General features: G+C 41.0%; 1 protein-coding gene across 3 annotated transcripts in view; it reads left to right on the top strand.

Moving 5' to 3' along the window:
* The window catches only part of LOC125461306 (sterile alpha motif domain-containing protein 10), a 111176-nt gene that overhangs the window by 12713 nt on the left and 81254 nt on the right, over nucleotides 1-17209 (top strand). For all 3 annotated transcript variants that reach the window (XM_048549922.2, XM_048549921.2, XM_048549920.2), the window contains one exon: nucleotides 346-524. In XM_048549922.2, the coding sequence (XP_048405879.1) occupies nucleotides 346-524 (179 nt within the window). The remainder of the gene's footprint in view (nucleotides 1-345; nucleotides 525-17209) is intronic.

The following is a 17209-nucleotide window of genomic DNA, read 5'->3' as shown; positions in this document are numbered from 1 at the left end:
GCCAGATCTTGTTTTCACTGCTGTTGACACAAGTTTTGCTCATGAGTCTCTGGGAATGATTTTTCATTTTCTAGCCTTGAGCACTGAGGCAAAAACTCAGTTGAATGTCAAACAGTACAATAGTTTATCTGGTTCCTGATTTCTCAGTGCTATCTACTAGAGCGGGTAAACAGCTGAAAGCTATATTAGATAATGTTGTGGTTTCATTTCAGTGGTTGAGTTTGAAATGTTTTATTATTTAGTGGATGATTGTGATACAGTTATTCTTTCCATGTAAGTGAATATAAAAAAGTGTCAAAGCATCTCTTCATTGCTTCATGCATTCCCTTTTCCCTCAATTTTCAGCGGCTTCCCATTTCAGCTTTTGCCGAAATGCCCTGGAACAAAGTCTGTCAACAGATGATTTAAACTGCAGGTTGCAAGATGATACCGAGAACCTTCCTTTGAATGATGGGAGAGGGCAACGGACAGCTGGGGGCAGGAACATAAAACTGTTACAGCAGCCAGGAACAGAAAATATTCAGGTAGCTGGAAGGATTTGCATGTTCTTATTGTTTCATTTTTGTCAACCGTATTGTCTAGTACTTAATTTACAGACAGATACCTTGCTGTCGACAGGTTTACATCTTGGATTTTTTAACTTCTGTTTGATATACAAGATAACAAAGAGGTTTAGCAAAACACTGCATGACTTAATCATGTAAACAGAAGGATCTGTCATTTGATAACACTGGAAGACCTTGTCTGATCTCTTAATATTATTGCTAACCAGGATTGAAGGATATATGAGAAGAGACGTTAACTCCCTTGATCTGTTACAAGCAAGGCCGCAGTGACATAGAAATGGTGTCAGATCATTGATGGGTTGGTTACTGTTAACTGATTTTTTTCCTTCACAGATGCTACCAAATCTGCTGAGTTTTTCCAACAACTTTGTTTATCTTCCGTTTATAATGGTGTTCTGGTTATTATAGCCTTGGCTAGGCTCCTTTGATGATTCCTCAGTCAGCAGCCTGTGTTACTTTGAGGCTACCTTCAGTTTGCAATTAAAAATACAACTACATATATAGAACTCCAATTTCAGTTTCAAATAGAACTGAGTGGCATGTTTATTGTGTTTACCATATTGGAGACCTTGGGGATGCACTTTAAAAACAAATGTATGGTAAATAAAACAGAGGAACAGAGAAGACACTTCACACTCGCCCTATAGCTCAAACCCTCCACTCCAGGCAACATACTTGCAAATCTTTCTGAACCATTTCAAGTTTCATAATATTCTTCCTATAGCAGAGAGGCCAGAATTGAAGGCAGTATTCTAAAAATGGTCTAACAGATGTCCTCTCTAGTCGCAACATGACCTTCCAAATCCTATACTTGATGCACTAACTAACAAAGGCAAGCATTATGCCTTTTTCACTAATCTGTCTAACTGTGACTTCACTATGAAGGAACAATGAAGCTGCACTCCAAGGTCTCTTTGTTGAGCAACCCTCCACAGGAAGTTATCATTAAGTGTATACATCCTGCCCTGACTTGCTTTTCCAAAATGCAGCACCTCACATTTATCCAAATTAAACTCCATCTGCCACTCCTCAGCCCAATGGTCATCTCATCAAGGAACCATTGTACTCTGAGATAACCTTCTTCACTGTTCACTACGCCACCAATTTTGGTATCATCTGCAAACTTACTAACCATACCTCCTGTGTTCACATCCAAAACATTTACATAAATGATGAAGAACAGTGGTCCCAACACCAATCTTTGCATCACACTGCTGCTCACAGGTCTCCAGTCCAAAAATCAACCCTCCACCACCATCCTCTCTCTCCTACCTTTGAGCCCGTTCCGTATCTAAATGGCCAGCTCTCCTTGTATTCCATGTGACCTAATCTTGCTAAACAGTCTACCATGTGGAACCATGTTGAACGCCTTGATGAAGTCCGTGTACATACATCCACTGCTCAACCTTCATCAATCCTCTTTATTACTCATTCAAAAACTCATTCAAATTAGTGAGACATGAATTCCCATGCACAAAGCCATGTTGACAATCCCTAATCAGTTCTTGCCTTTCTGAATATATATAAATCTTGTTCCTTGCAATCTCCTCCAACAACTTGCCCACCACTGTTGTCAGGCTCACCGGTCTATAGTTTCATGGCTTTTCGTTGCCACCTTTCTTAAATATTGGCACCACGTTAGCGAACCTCCAGTCTTCCAGCACCTCACCTTTGGCTATCAATGATATAAATATCTCAGCAAGGGGCCTGGCAATCACTTTTCTAGCTTCCTGCAAAGTTCTAGGGCTCATCTGCTCAGGTCCTGGGGATTTATACACCTTTATGTGTTTTAAGACAGCCAGTACTTTCACCTCTGTATTATGGACACTTTAAGACATTGCTATTTTTTTGCCCAAGTTCTCTATCTTCCATATCATTCTCCACAGTAAACACTAATGCAAAGTACTCATTTAGTATCTCCCCATCTCCTGCAGTTCCGTACACAGGCAGCCTTGCTGATCTTCAAGTGACCCTATTGTCTCCCTAGTTACCGTTTGTCCTTAATGCCTTTGTACAGCCTCTTTGGATTTTCCTTAATCCTATTTGACAAAACTATTTCATGCTCTCTTTTTGCCCTCCCTATTTCCCTTTCCTTATACTTCTACTTCCCTTATTCTTTCTTCAGGATTCACTCAATCTCTGCTGTTTCTATGTGACATATGTTTCTTTCCTTTTCTTGCCAAGACCTCAATTTCTCTCATCATTCAGCATTCCTCACAACTATCAGCCTTGCCTTTCACCCTAACAGAAACATCCTTTCTCTGGACTCTTGCTTGTTCATGTCCAGACTGTTTCTCTCAAATGAATTGTTTTCCTCAACAGGATACAAATAGGCTTTTTGACTTACAAGATATAGTTCGTTAAGTTGTACCTCTATATTTTTGGCTCTTTACTGCATGCCAGATATGTCAAGTTAGAGTATAATGAATTTGTAATTGTAGGGATTTCTTCAAAATGCTAAACTTCTTAAACTTTACGTCAAAAGACTCCATTCATCCTTCCATTGTAAAGCACAATATTCGTGTTGTTACTGTAATGCAAAGGGCAATGCCTTATGTTCTGTATTTTTCACAAAGATCTTTTATTCTCAACAGTAGCTTGAATGAATTAATTTTGGACGGGAGCGTGTGATGTACTGATTCATTCCAACTGATGATTTCAATGAACATCTGAGTATAAACCACAACTGATAACTTTTTAGACCAGTAACATAGTCTTCAGCTTATGTATTAAAGACAAAACTAACATAAGGAAAGGTAAAAGAAAAATGCTTTTAACTGGTGTTTTGTCATTTTTCTCCCTCCCTGACATCCCACTGTTAAGATCACAGTCATTGTGTGCATAAAGTCACATAGTTTGCTAGCGTACCATACCAGGAGAATTTCCAACTCTTAGCCAAATAGTGTTGTGAGATCTGTTCGGCCATCTGAACGGGTAGACTAAGGCAGGGCCTTGCTTTAATATTGTATGAAACAGATCACACCTCCAATAAGTAGCATTCTTTCAACAGGACAGTGAGTGTAGTATTTGTGCTTATTTAAAGTGACAAATGAAACATCAGAATAAAATAGAAATAAAGCTTAATGGAGATATGATCTTTTTTCTATACGATTTTAACTGCTCAGCAATATCCAAATTTTAAACGGTGCAGCACCTTAAGGAAAAGGCACATCCTTATTATTTTCAGGCCAACTAGAAATAGCAGTAAACATATAGCTTTGACAGCACAACTGACATCCAGGAACAATTAAAAGCAAAGTTAAGATGCTACCATTTGGAGTGATATCATGATAAATATTTGCTCATGTAATAACGTGCCCTTGAGTTAAGATTTACCATGTAAAAACAAATCAAAATATATTTATAGATCACATGAAAGCTTCACTCTTACGCTCTGGCCATTTTTAGTTTACATGACTGTCTGGGATGAACAAAGCATTTAATAAGGAAATAGTAGGAAATGCCGATACTGGAGTCTGAGATAACAAGGTGTAGAGCTGGATGAACACAGCAGGCCAAGCAGCATCAGCAGAGCAGGAAGGCTGACGTTTCGGGTCTGGACCCTTCTTCAGAAATGGTTGGGGGGAAGGGGGCTCTGAAATAAATAGAGAGAGGGTGAAGACAATGATAGAAGGTGGATAGAGGAGCAGATAGGTGGAGAGAAGACAAACAGGTCAAGGAGGCGGGGATGAGACTAGTAGGTAGGAAGTAGGAGTGGGGGTTTGTCAGTGAGGGGGGAGGAGCGGGAATGTGGGAGAAAAAACAGACAGGTCAAGGAGGCGAGGACGAGATGGGCTAGCCTTGGGATGAGGTCGGGAGAGGGGGAATTTTGAAGCTTGTAAAGTCCACATTGAGACCATTGTGCTGCAGGGTCCCCAAATGGAATATGAGGTGCTGTTCCTCCAGCCTTCGGATGGCATCGTTGTGGCACTGGAGGATGCCCAGCATGGACATGTCGTCCAAGAGTGGGACGGGGAGTTGAAGTGGTCTGTGCCGGGGAGGTGTTGTCGTTTGTCACGAACTGAGCATAGGCGCTACACAAAGCAGTCCCCAAGCCTCCGCTTTTCCACACCTCAGCCCTCACACGGCCTTCCTGCAATGACAATAAATACAGAATTCCCCTTGTCCTCACGTATCACCCCATCAACCTTCGGATTCAACTCATCATTCTCCACCACTTCTGCCACCGGCAATCTGGCCCCACTACCAAGGATGTATTTCCCTTCCCACCCTTATCGGCTTTCCAGAGGGACCACTCCCTCCGTGACTCCCTCATCTGCTCCACACTCCCCACTAGCTCCATCACCCCGGCACTTTTCCCTGCAACAGCAGGAAGTGCTACACCTGGCCCCACACCTCCCCCCTTTCCCCCATCCCAAGCCCCAAGGAAACCTTCCACATCAAGCAAATTTTCACCTGCACATCCGCAAATGTGGCATATTGTATCTGCTGTTCCCGATGTGGCCTCCTCTCCAAGTGGAGGCTTGAAGACCGCTTTGTGCAGCATCTCCCACTGACAAACCACTTCAACTCCCCGTCCCACTCCTTGGATAACATGTCCATTGTGTGCCACAATGATGCCACCTGAGCGCTGGAGGAACAGTCCCTCATATTCTGCCTGGGAACCCTACAGCCCAAAGGTCTCAATGTAGAATTTACAAGCTTCAAAATCTCCCCACCCCCGACCTCATCCCAAGACGAGCCCATGTCATTCTCGCCTCCTTGACCTGTCTGTCTTTTCTCCCTCCGTCCTCACTGACCGACACCCATCCCAACTCCCTACGTACACTCACCTGTACTGGCTTCATCCCCGCCTCCTTGACCTGTCCATCTTTTCTCTACCAATCAACTCCTCTATCCGCCTTCTATCATTGCCTCCCCCTCTCTCTATTTATTTCCCCCATTTCTGAAGAAGGGTCCAGACCTGAAATATCAGCTTTCCTGCTCCTCTGATGCTGCCTGCCCTGCTGTGTTCATCCAGCTCCACACCCTGTTATCTACTTAATAAGGATTTACTTATGTGTCGTTGCCTTAATCCCAGTTTACTACTACCATCCTCAATCATCTGTGGCAAGTGATTAGTGATGACCCAAAATGAATCAAGGCAACTTTTAATTTTTTTCACTGTGACACAAAAATCCCATGCAGAGAGTAATAAAGCAATGAAGCCTATCATGTTCATAGAAAGGAATTACTGTCTTCTATTTTAAACTTTCAAAACTTTTCACATAATGTAATGAGATGCATAAAAGATTGGGAACATGTGTTCAATAATTTGTAATTATGCACTTAATCTTGTAAGTGAAATGGTTGAATCATTTTGCGTATAATTGATGATATGCAATTTGATTCTAAATTCCTGTTTATTCTTAAACAATTCACTTTATTGCAGTACTGTGATAGCAATTTCAACATAAACTGCTGCTAAGAAACTGACTTAGGTTGGCTTTTTGTCTTAACCAATTTTTTTGTCATTGATGTCTAATTATTTTCAGTATTTTGTCTGTTTTCATGTATTGCAGATAGCGTCACATCAGAGTTTACTAAGTTAATGTTTATCCCTATCCAATCAGCAATTTTCAAATTACGTCCATGTGACATTGTTGCTTATGCTAGCTTGATCTCAATTTTATCTTGAAAATGTTATTTTTAAATTGAGAATAAGAAATAAGTAGAAGGAGTTTCAAGAAATCTCAGAGATTAGTTTATATAGTCATGGCACCCTAACATTGATGGAGGTTCATATGGTGGGTGTTGGCAACTTCAACAACAAGTTGCTTTGCAGATATTATATTTAATTTAAAAAATCATCAGCATGTTATATCAATTGTAACCCCACCGATCTGGCACCCTTCTACCTACTCATCTGTAATCCCACCCTAGTACCTATGCTCTCCCCATCTAGGACTGTTCCCAGCTGGCATTCTCCTTCCCTGGCCCTCTGCCCACATGGCATTCATGCTCCAACCAATCTGGCACATTATCTCCAGGTACACTACCATCACACTTACCTTATTTATTTACAATTTGACAGCAGCTGTCAATGTGGCTGTCAGGACCTTGAAATATCAGAGTCTGTCAGCTGACTGCTGTCATAAGTGTGGATATGGTTTGCCTTCCACTGATGGTTCTGCATTATGAAAAAGAAAACTACCAGAATGGAAGTACAGCCCTCCATTTCTCTGGGAGCCCTGAGCAGAATCTCCCTCTCAAAAATACTGAGCTCCCTTCTTTCGTAAGGAAAAGAAGGGCCAGAATGGAAATGGAACAAAGATTTAAAAGGGACCTGAGGGGCAACATTTTCACACAAAGGGTGGTATGTGTGTGGAATGAACTGCCAGAGGTAGTGATGGAGTTGAATACAATAGCAACATTTAAAAGACAATTGGACAGGTACATGGATAAGAAAAGTTTAGAGGGATGTGGGCTAAACAGAGGCAAATGTGACTAATACAGTTTGGGAAATCTGATTGGCATGGATGAGTTGGACCAAATGGTTTGTTTCCCGTGCTGAATGTCTCTGCTACTCTATGACTCCTTGGAAGATTGCCTTTTAGGTTTTAGGTTAGCAATATGTTTGCTATATATTTGCAATATGTAACTGTAAACAGATATAAATGGATAAAAATTGATTGCAATTCTGCACTTCAGAACTGGCTTTCTGCAGTAGAACATGTTAATGTGTCAAACCTCTTTGGAAATGCTGAAGTCTTTCATGATGAAATGAAACAGTATTCTCCAGAGTAGTTACTGACTCCCACATCTGATAACATTGACTGCTGATTGAGCATTTCTTGAACAGTTGATGATAAGAGGGCGTTAGCTGTGAATTTGGCCACCAACCTCCTACTTGACGAACTTGTCACCTCTGATTATAAGTGTTCTGATCTTGTGCTTAGTAACATATAAACTCCAGTGGGAGAATATGTGGCTAAGATGATGATAGGCTAAATCCTGATTACTGTGTTAAGATTTCCACTGCTGTGTTCAGCTCAAGTGATGGAACGGTGTCACTGTGATTAGCAGAACATTGAGGTAGAGTCTGTTAAATTGAGCCAAATTACTTAAACATAATGGAATCTTAAAATACTATAATTACCACAGGACACTATTACATTACAGCAGACCAGAAACAGATGATTTAAAATATGATTTTGACGAGTATAGAACTCATAAGTTAGAGATTAATGGAGTTTTCCATTTCTATGTTGCAAAGCAATTAAAACAAATTACAGATTAATCACTGACAATTTAAACATACCACTTCCATTAATTCACTTGGTTATTTTAAAGAATTTTCATTTGTATAGCGTCTTTTACAGTCTCTGTACCTTCTTTATGACCACCTAACTGCTTTGAAACATAGCCATTGTTTAGATGTGGATAGCACTGCAGCCAATTTGTTGATAGCAGGGTCTAACAAATTGCAATGAAATACTGGCCAAATTTATCTGTTCTAGATGTTCATTGAGAGTTAAATATTAACCTGAACGCTGGGAGAATATGTCTGTTTGTCTTAACTTAGTGCTGTGACATCTTTTACGTCCACCTGAGAAGACAGATGGCACTTCAACACACCAAAAGATGTACTGCACCAAAGACCAACTTAGATGATACTTTCAAATATCTAAAGGGAATCTTAAATGTAGGTCCATCTGACTCAAAGGCAAGATTATTGCAACTGAGGCAAGGTGAGCAGATTAATTTACTAATTTAGACAGTGCTACAATGTGCTAATCTGATACTTAGCAAGATATCTCAGCATTTATATGAGTTAGAAGCAATAAACCTGCTAAGATTAAGCTAACCTTTTACTGTCAGTTAGAAAGCTATACCTCAAATTTAGATTGGAAAATGATTATTTAATCTATCTCTAATTAAATAATACGGATTGCACAGTCGAAGCTTAGTTCAAATCGAATTCATAATATAGTCAATCCATTTAGTAGCAGAATCTAAGTTTGACTTGGATTTGTCTTTGTCTCTATCTGTATAATGTACTTGTTTGGGTCCCTGAAGTGACTGGTTTACTTGGAACCCGTTGGCACCTGGAGACTCCCAGAAGTGTAGGGATCTCCTCAAGGATTCCTGAAGAGATCAGATATTCCTTCAAACTCATGGGAACCCTTTGCTTCTGATGAAGCAAAATAGAGCAAATCCTTTTTGGAAGACTCTGAAGAATATGTGGGGATGGCCTAGTGGCGTTATTGCTTAGACTATTATCCCAGAAACCCTGGTACTGATATGGGCACCTGAGTTCAAATCCTGCCATGACAGATGGGGGAATTTGAATTGTACTTTTTAAAAAAATCTGGAATTAGGAGTCTAATGGTGACCATGAGAAACCATTTTCAGAAAAACCCATTTGTTTCACTGATGCCTTTAGAGAAGGAGACTGACATCCTTATCTGTCTGGCCTATGTGTAACTTCAGACCCATAGAAATGTGGTTGACACTTAACTGCACTCTGGGCAATTAGGGATGAGCAATAAATGCTGGCCTGGTCAATGATGCCCACATCCTGTGATTGAATGAGTAAAAAAATTAAGAGACTTGGTTGGAAACATGGAGAGGCAAAGTCAGGGTGATAGAGAAAGTGTACAAGCCACCAAAGAACCCATTTATCAGATCATCCGAGCATCTTTTGAGCCATACATAACATAGTCTGTAGATTACAGATTGGACGTTCCATCAGCTCAGAATGCATCAAACTAGATGCAAGGGAAGTCATTCAGGATTTCAAGAGTTGCCTAAGAAGATTTGATTGGGTGATATAAATAAGATTCATCAAACAATACTAGCCAAATTACGTAGAGCACTTGTAATAGAGTATACTAACATTCTCCATTAGTCAGTCCAGTTTGTTGCGTGTGTGCCGTTTATACAATCACATCTGTACATTCTTCTACTCTGGCAGTGATGGAATGGCTTATAAGAAGTCAAAGCAACAACTTAAATGCAATTCAAATTATCTTGTTGTGTTACATTTCAGGATGTTTTCATGTCATAGCATGCATTGGATATTGTCAGACCAAATCCGATCAATAGCTGGACTCATACATTTGGGTGGGAAAAGTGCATAACTTTGTGCAGAAGAACAGCCAAAGCAATTCAGAAATTGTATAATCTTGGACTTTCTGATCTTCATGTTAGTTTTATACTTCTCTTCACTACAAAGATTGCCATATGAGTGGGACATAAACCAACAAGTTCAACTGTATCGGTATGGGAAGCTTTATTATGTTGTCTGTGAATACTGCAGAATCTTACTTCATAATAATAGCACAGATTTTACTGGCAAATAATGGCAATGGAGGGATGCGCGCTCCAGCCAGCAAATAATGACAAGAAAGAGATATGATTTACAAATCCTCACAAGTTAGTTTTGCAAAAGTGGTACCTCCCCCTGAGTTTCATAAAGTTTCTGATTTCCACATTAAGTAATAGTACATGTGTGACAGAAAGTTCAGTTTAATAATAAACAGAACAACTACCCTTTTTTTGGTATGGTAGTTGTAAATGACTGGCAAACAATAACTCTTGCCCAGAAGATGGTGTATTTGAAGCCCCATTCCTTCCGGTTGTAAATTGTTTCCTGAAGATTCAAAAGGTTGCAAGTATAAAATAAAAGTTATTTTATATTAATGTATTCTTTCTGTTTAGCTCTCACTGACACGCTTTTCATGAATTGTTCTTGTCTTTGCCTCTATCTGATATAAACTGATTGAGTGAGGAGAATCATTGCTCATCCCATTGTTTACCAAGATCCCAGCCGAAGGCCCAAAGGGTCACTGGTCTTGAAATGTTAACTCTGTTTCTCTCTTTACAGATGCAGCTAGACCTACTGAGTTTCTTCAGCACTTTTTGTTCTTGTTTCGGATTTCTAGCATTCACAGATCTTTGATTTTATTCTTGCAAATATCATGTTGCCCATAACATGCTTGCGGACAAGCATTTTTGAAAACCATAGGCTGAACCATGTGATGTTTTCAGCTATATGTCAGCTGAGTTTTTTGGAAGGATTTTGGCTGTAAGGCTGAGTAAATTTTCCTATCTTATCTTATCAAGCTCACCTCATTAACTGTCTATTCCATTCCTATAGCACCCCTTTTGCCCAATTCTACCCCCATTTTACCATGCACTGTTCCCAGAACAATGTGCCAATGCTAGGATATCCCAGAATTAAATAAGATCTGTGGCATGATTTTTAAAAGTCCATTGCGCAAGCGGACAAACACTGCTCGCCCTGAGCTACCCTGCATGGTTTCTTACAGTTGCTCCAAATGTGGCAGACAAGGGAAATTAGGCACCCTGTTGAATGGGCAAGAAGCTGGAGATGATAATAGTAGTGGCTGGTACAGCCCAAGGTGGGCCATTGAAGTGCAAAAGCATATTGTGAGAGGACCGGAGATGGGCCTAAGAGTTCTTAGAGGCTGACACATATTAGATGCTAATGCCCGTGGGTGTGGGATACATGTGGATCAGTGCCCATTGAATGTGCCCTGAAATGTTGGTGCCAATGCCCAACATGAAGGTCCTTTGAATCAATCGGTGCGCTGAATTAACCAGATACTCACTCTGACTTTCACATCAAGGATTCTCGATGTCTGCTTTGTTTTGGCACTTTTGATAAGGTAGGGAGCTGAATATTAATAAGGTGAGTCATTAATAACATGTTTCACAAGATAATTTCCCTAAATTGACAAATGGTGATTACCTAGACGAGCCTTGTCTCACTGCTGGCTGGTGCATAAAGGATGCAGCGAGTTGGTCCAAATGTTGAGATGGACCTTGCCAGAGTTCTAGTGCATTTCAGTCAGAAATCCCACCAAGGCCCACATTGTTCAGACTGCTCTGAGATTCTACCATTTGAGTACAAAATCAAGTTGATCTAACTGGCACGCCGTAAGATACCCTGCCGTACCGATAACTTATGTCACAGATTGTACAGAATTCTGAACATGTAGAAACAACTTACAGAATCAAAGCTCCAAATTTGTTTCTTTCCCCCTTGTGTGGGCCAGTTGCCTACACTTGTAATTTCTGGCTTAAGATGGCATAATCAGCTTTTACACTGCCTCTATGTTCTGTATACAATTAATGTTGCTGGTTTCTTAATCCTTTGACAGTGCTGCAGTTATTTCTTCCATACACTCAAAACTGTAGCAACAGTCCAGCTCAGATTTACAAACATAGGAGAACCTCAAACGTAAACCGTCCTTGATGCTAGATGACCTGAATCACAATAAGAACAGAGGCTAAAATTGTATCAGTGATAATGGGAACTGCAGATGCTAGAGAATCCAAGATAATTAAATCTGAGGCTGGATGAACACAGCAGGCCCAGCAGCATCTCAGGAGCACAAAGGCTGACATTTCGGGCCTAGACCCTTCATCAGAGAGGGGGATGCGGTGAGGGTTCTGGAATAAATAGGGAGAGAGGGGGAAGCGGACCGAAGATGGAGAGAAAAGAAGATAGGTAGAGAGGAGAGTATAGGTGGGGAGGTAGGGAGGGGATAGGTCAGTCCAGGGAAGACGGACAGGTCAAGGAGGTGGGATGAGGTTAGTAGGTAGGAGATGGAGGTGCGGCTTGGGGTGGTGCCAGAGGCTGGTTGCTTCTAAAACTGGCTGTTGTTGAGACATGGCTGGACATCTCACTATTGTTTCAGGAAATTCCAATCTTCCCAATGTGGCAATGCTGTCACTTGAAAAAGGTCATTTTATTCGGGATTTTTTTTCAATGAGAGTTTGGAAAGGCAGTGGCTCTGAACTGGCCACTAGAGATGGCCTGAGTCAATATCGTAGGAGGCCTTTAGGATTTTTAAAAAATTGTAAGAATGGAAGGGAGTGGACAGTTCTCATAGACCAGGCCTTTTAGTTTTTTTTTATAGCTAAAGCAGTCAGGAGCTGTTTGGTGTCCCAGTAGGATTGGAAGTGTCAGTAAATGATTCCTAGCTGCAACTTTCTCTGAAATCTCTCTCGGTGTTATTTCCTCCTGGATTGGAGAACTGCATGTAAGAATCTGTCTCTGCATTTACCTTTTTGCCAAGGGGTGTGTTTATGGGATGTTACTATATTGGAACAGTTAATTATCATAAGTACCGTATCTTTTCTTCAGTTAAGTTTGCCAATAGTTAAGTTGTTTTAAATTCCTCTTTCATTTATATTTTAACTACAGCATTTAAATAAATTGTGTTCTGCTTAATGTTGAGTAGTTTGACCAGTACCATCACATCTGGAACACGCATTTCACATCTACCTTTAAAAGTAAGAAAAGGTTAGGGTTTAAGCTACCTTCTTAACACATCGTGAGGCGGGGGGTTCTGGTCTAGTCCATAACACTAAGACGGGGATGAACACAGCAGGCCAAGCAGCATCTTAGGAGCAGAAAAGCTGATGTTTCAGGCAGGTAAAGGTGATGGGATGAGGTTAGTAGGAAGGAAGTGGGGGTGCAGCTTGAGATGGGAGGAGGGGATAGGTGAGAGGAAGAATAGGTTAGGTTGGCGGTGGCCAGGTGGGCTGGTTTTGGGATGCAGTAGCGGGAGGGGAGATTTTGAAGCTGGTGAAATCCGCATTGATACCATTGGGCTGCAGGTTCCCAAGCGGAATATGAGTTGCTGTTATGCAACCTTCGGGTGGCATCATTGTAGGACTGCAGGAGGCCCATGATGGACATGTCGTCTAAGGAATGGGAGGGGGAGTTGAAATGGTTCGCGATTGGGAGGTGCGGTTGTTTATTGTGAACCGAGCGTAGGTGTTCCGCAAAGCGGTCCCCAAGCCTCCGCTTGGTTTCCACGATGTAAAAGTTTTCTGCTCCTAAGATGCTGCTTGGCCTGCTGTGTTCATCCAGCTCTACACTTTGTTATCTCGGATTCTCCAGCATCTGCAGTTCCTATTATCTCTGATACACTAAGACGGGGAATTTGCCCCTGCTTTTATGGAGACCAATTGAAATTTTCACGAGCTTACTAAAAGCCCGACTCCATAAACCTTTGGTTTTCCAGCTCTCATCAGCTGTCTAAATTGGGCTTGCAGTAGACTGGCAAAAATCAGTTTGGGGATGTATCACAGAGGCCAGAAATGTTTAAGAAGCTCAGTGTTCATGTTTTCTTCGGTTGAAATACTTATTCCTTTGAATTGAAAGTTGCAGCAGCCATTCACAAGTCAGGGGAGGAGATAGCATCAAGAACGTTGCCAGTTTAGGGATTTGTTGTCCTCCTGTCATTGAGCAGACGTAGAAAGGTGAACACGATTGCTCGGATTCTCCCTGAGCACCCTAAAAGCTGCAGATTAGAAATAATTGCTGCATCCTCAGATATTGAAGCAATTAGAGACAAGGAACAGCAAACAGCTTGGTAAGGACTGAATACTGGGCATCAGGAGGGCAATGGAAATCAGTGAGGATGCAGGAGAAAGGTCATATGAACATATTGGACCTATAGACAGAAGCAAAAAGACCTGAGATGAACTGAGAACCAGTGTCAAAGACAACTGTGACTCTGTTGGTAGATGATCAAAAGCAACTGTGCCCTCATGAGTCTGATTTCTGAAGCATCCTACAAGTGGTTGTACTCTGGTGCATTACATAGGTGACCAATTGTCCACCAAGTTGGACAACACAGAAAGATTATAATTGATGTGGCATTAATTACCACATTAATTATATGGTAATTTGGATCCACTGAATAGTGTCCTCCAAATGTTCTGTCAAGGATGTCAGCCATTGTGATCTGCTGTGCTCTCTGTAACATGGCCCTCCAGTAAAGTATGGCCCTTGAGGACAGTAAGAGCCTAAAGGGGACTCCTCCTCTGGGGAGGAGCAGTTAGTGAGAGACAAGGACAACTTGGAGGCAAAGAGAAATGATACTTAAAACAGATGTATGTGTGATCTCCTCCTACCACACTTTGAGAAGAGGATCTGTCTTCTCTCTCGTGGTGGCATATTGTTTCTCTGTGGTGTAGTGTGCCTCCCTGTGGTGCAGTGAATCTAACTCCATCCCTCAGGACAAGATGCAGCCTCATTGATGATGTCTTGGGTGTCTGAAACCTGCCTCTATTCTTGCCAAGCTAGCCTTATTTGGACCAAAAGCCTGTTTCTGTGCCAATTAAGGCCTTATCCCTGCAAAAATACAAAATATAGCTAGTTTCCCAGGAGAGGTAGATTTCTAACAAAAAAAAAGGCACCAAAATCCTATTTCTGCCCTTTTTTGCAAAAATCCAAACCATAGCCTCAGACTTCAACTTCCAAAATATTTGTTTTTTGATTCATCAGGAACCATTCTAATGATTAATGTGTTTTATCCTGAATAAGATAGAATATAACAGAATCTGCACTTTGTATTTAAAACTCTTGCATTAAAACGCTTTTGATTTTGATTCAGAATTTAAACTTAGAAAATCCAGTTACAATGATCTGCTGCCACTTTCTTGATAACGTGCAATATTTTTCAGAAAAATAATTTTGCTATCCAGCATTGAATCCTTTCTTCTTTTCAGTTAGAATGAGTAACACATCGATGGAATCACACAATGTACAGCACTGGAGCTTAGCCCATTATGTCTGTTCCAATGTTTTTCTCCACATGAGCCATTTAGTTTAATCCCACATTACTGATTGCTACTCATACCCTTTCATATTTCTATGTTTTAAAACAGCTGTCAAATTTCCCTTTCAAATAATTTATGGATCCTGCTGCAATATTTATATGCAAGAAAATTCTACACTGTAACCACGCTCCCATTAAATGCATGTTCTGAAGTTTCTATTGCATTTTTACATTAAATTTCCACCAGTTTATTACCATATGGTCCATCAACAGAAAGAATTTATTAAAATACGTGTATTAAAATTCTTAATAACATCAAGAACTCCTTCAGATTTCCTCAAAGATTTCAGCTATAGTGAAAAGATCTCATGTTTCCAATTACTTTACACATATATAATCTCTCATTTATGTTAATATCCTAAGGAATCAAACCTTTACCTTTTCCATTATTTTAATGAGTTGCTATTATAAGACCATAAGACGTAGTAGTGGAAGTAAGGCCATTCGGCCCATCGGGTCCACTCCGCCATTTAATCATGGCTGATGGGCATTTCAATTCCACTTCCCTGCACTCTCCCCGTAGCCCTGAATTCCTTGTGAGATCAAGAATTTATCAATCTCTACCTTGAAGATATTTAACGTCCCAGCCTCCACTGCACTCCGTGGCAATGAATTCCACAGGCCCACCGCTCTCTGGCTGAAGAAATGTCTCCTCATTTCCATTTTAAATTTACCCCCTCTAATTCTAAGGCTGTGCCCACGGGCCCTAGTCTCTCTGCCTAATGGAAACAACTTCCCAGCTTCCACCCTTTCTGAGCCATAAATTATCTTATAAGTTTCTATTAGATCTCCCCTCAACCTTCTGAACTCTAATGAATACAATCTCAGGATCCTCAACCGTTCATCATATGTTAAACCTACCATCCAGGGATCATCCGTGTGAATCTCTGTTGGACACGCTCCAGCGCCAGTATGTCCTTCCTGAGGTGTGGGGGCCCAAAATTGGACACAGTATTCCAAATGGGGCTTAATTAGAGCTTTACAAAGTCTCAGAAGCACATCACTGCTTTTATATTCTAACCCTCTTGAGATAAACAACAACATTGCATTCGCTTTCTTAATCACGGACTCTACCTGCTAGTTAACCTTTAGAGAATCCTGGACCAACACTCCCAGATCCCTTTGTACCTCTGCTTTATGAATTTTCTCACCGTTTAGTAAATAGTCCATGCCTGTATTCTATTTTCTAAGGTGCAAGACCTCACATTTGCTCATGTTGAATTTCATCAGCCATTTCCTGGACCACTCTCCTAATCTGTCTAAATCTTTCTGCAGCTTCCCCACCTCCTCAGTACTATCTGCCTGTCCACCTATCTTTGTATCATCGGCAAACTTTGCCAGAATGTCCTCAGTCCCTTCATCCAGATCATTAATATATAAAGTGAACAGCTGCAGCCCCAACACTGAACCCTGCGGGACACCACTTGTCACTGGTTGCCACTCCAAAAAAGAGCCTTTAATCCCAACTCTCTGCCTTCTGTCAGACAGCCAATCCTCAATCCAAGCCAGTAACTCACCTCGAACACCATGGGCCCTCACCTTATTCAGCAGCCTCCCGTGAGGCACTTTATCAAAGGCCTTTTGGAAGTCTAGATAGATAACATCCACTGGGTTTCCCTGGACTAACATACTTATTATCTTTTCAAAAAAATTCTAACAGGTTTGTCAGGCATGACCTCCCCTTACTAAATCCATGCTGACTTGTTCCGATCTGACCCTGCACCTCCAAGAATTTAGAAGTCTCATCCCTAACAATGGATTCTAGAATTTTAGCAACAACAGAGGTTAGGCTAATTGGCCTATAATTTTCCATCTTTTGTCTTGATCCTTTCTTAAGCAGGGGGGTTACAACAGCGATTTTTCAATCATCTGGGACTTTCCCAGACTCCAGTGACTTTTGAAAGATCACAACCAAAGCCTCCGCTATTTCCTCAGCCACTTCCCTCAGAACTCTAGGATGTAGCCCATCGGGGCCAGGAGATTTATCAATTTTTAGACCTTTTAGCTTTTCTAGCATTTCTCTTTTGTAATGCCTAC

Source organism: Stegostoma tigrinum, chromosome 19, assembly GCF_030684315.1.
Source record: "Stegostoma tigrinum isolate sSteTig4 chromosome 19, sSteTig4.hap1, whole genome shotgun sequence".
In the NCBI taxonomy this organism is placed as follows: Eukaryota; Metazoa; Chordata; class Chondrichthyes; order Orectolobiformes; family Stegostomatidae; genus Stegostoma; species Stegostoma tigrinum.
This window is presented reverse-complemented; position numbering and strand designations above follow the sequence as displayed.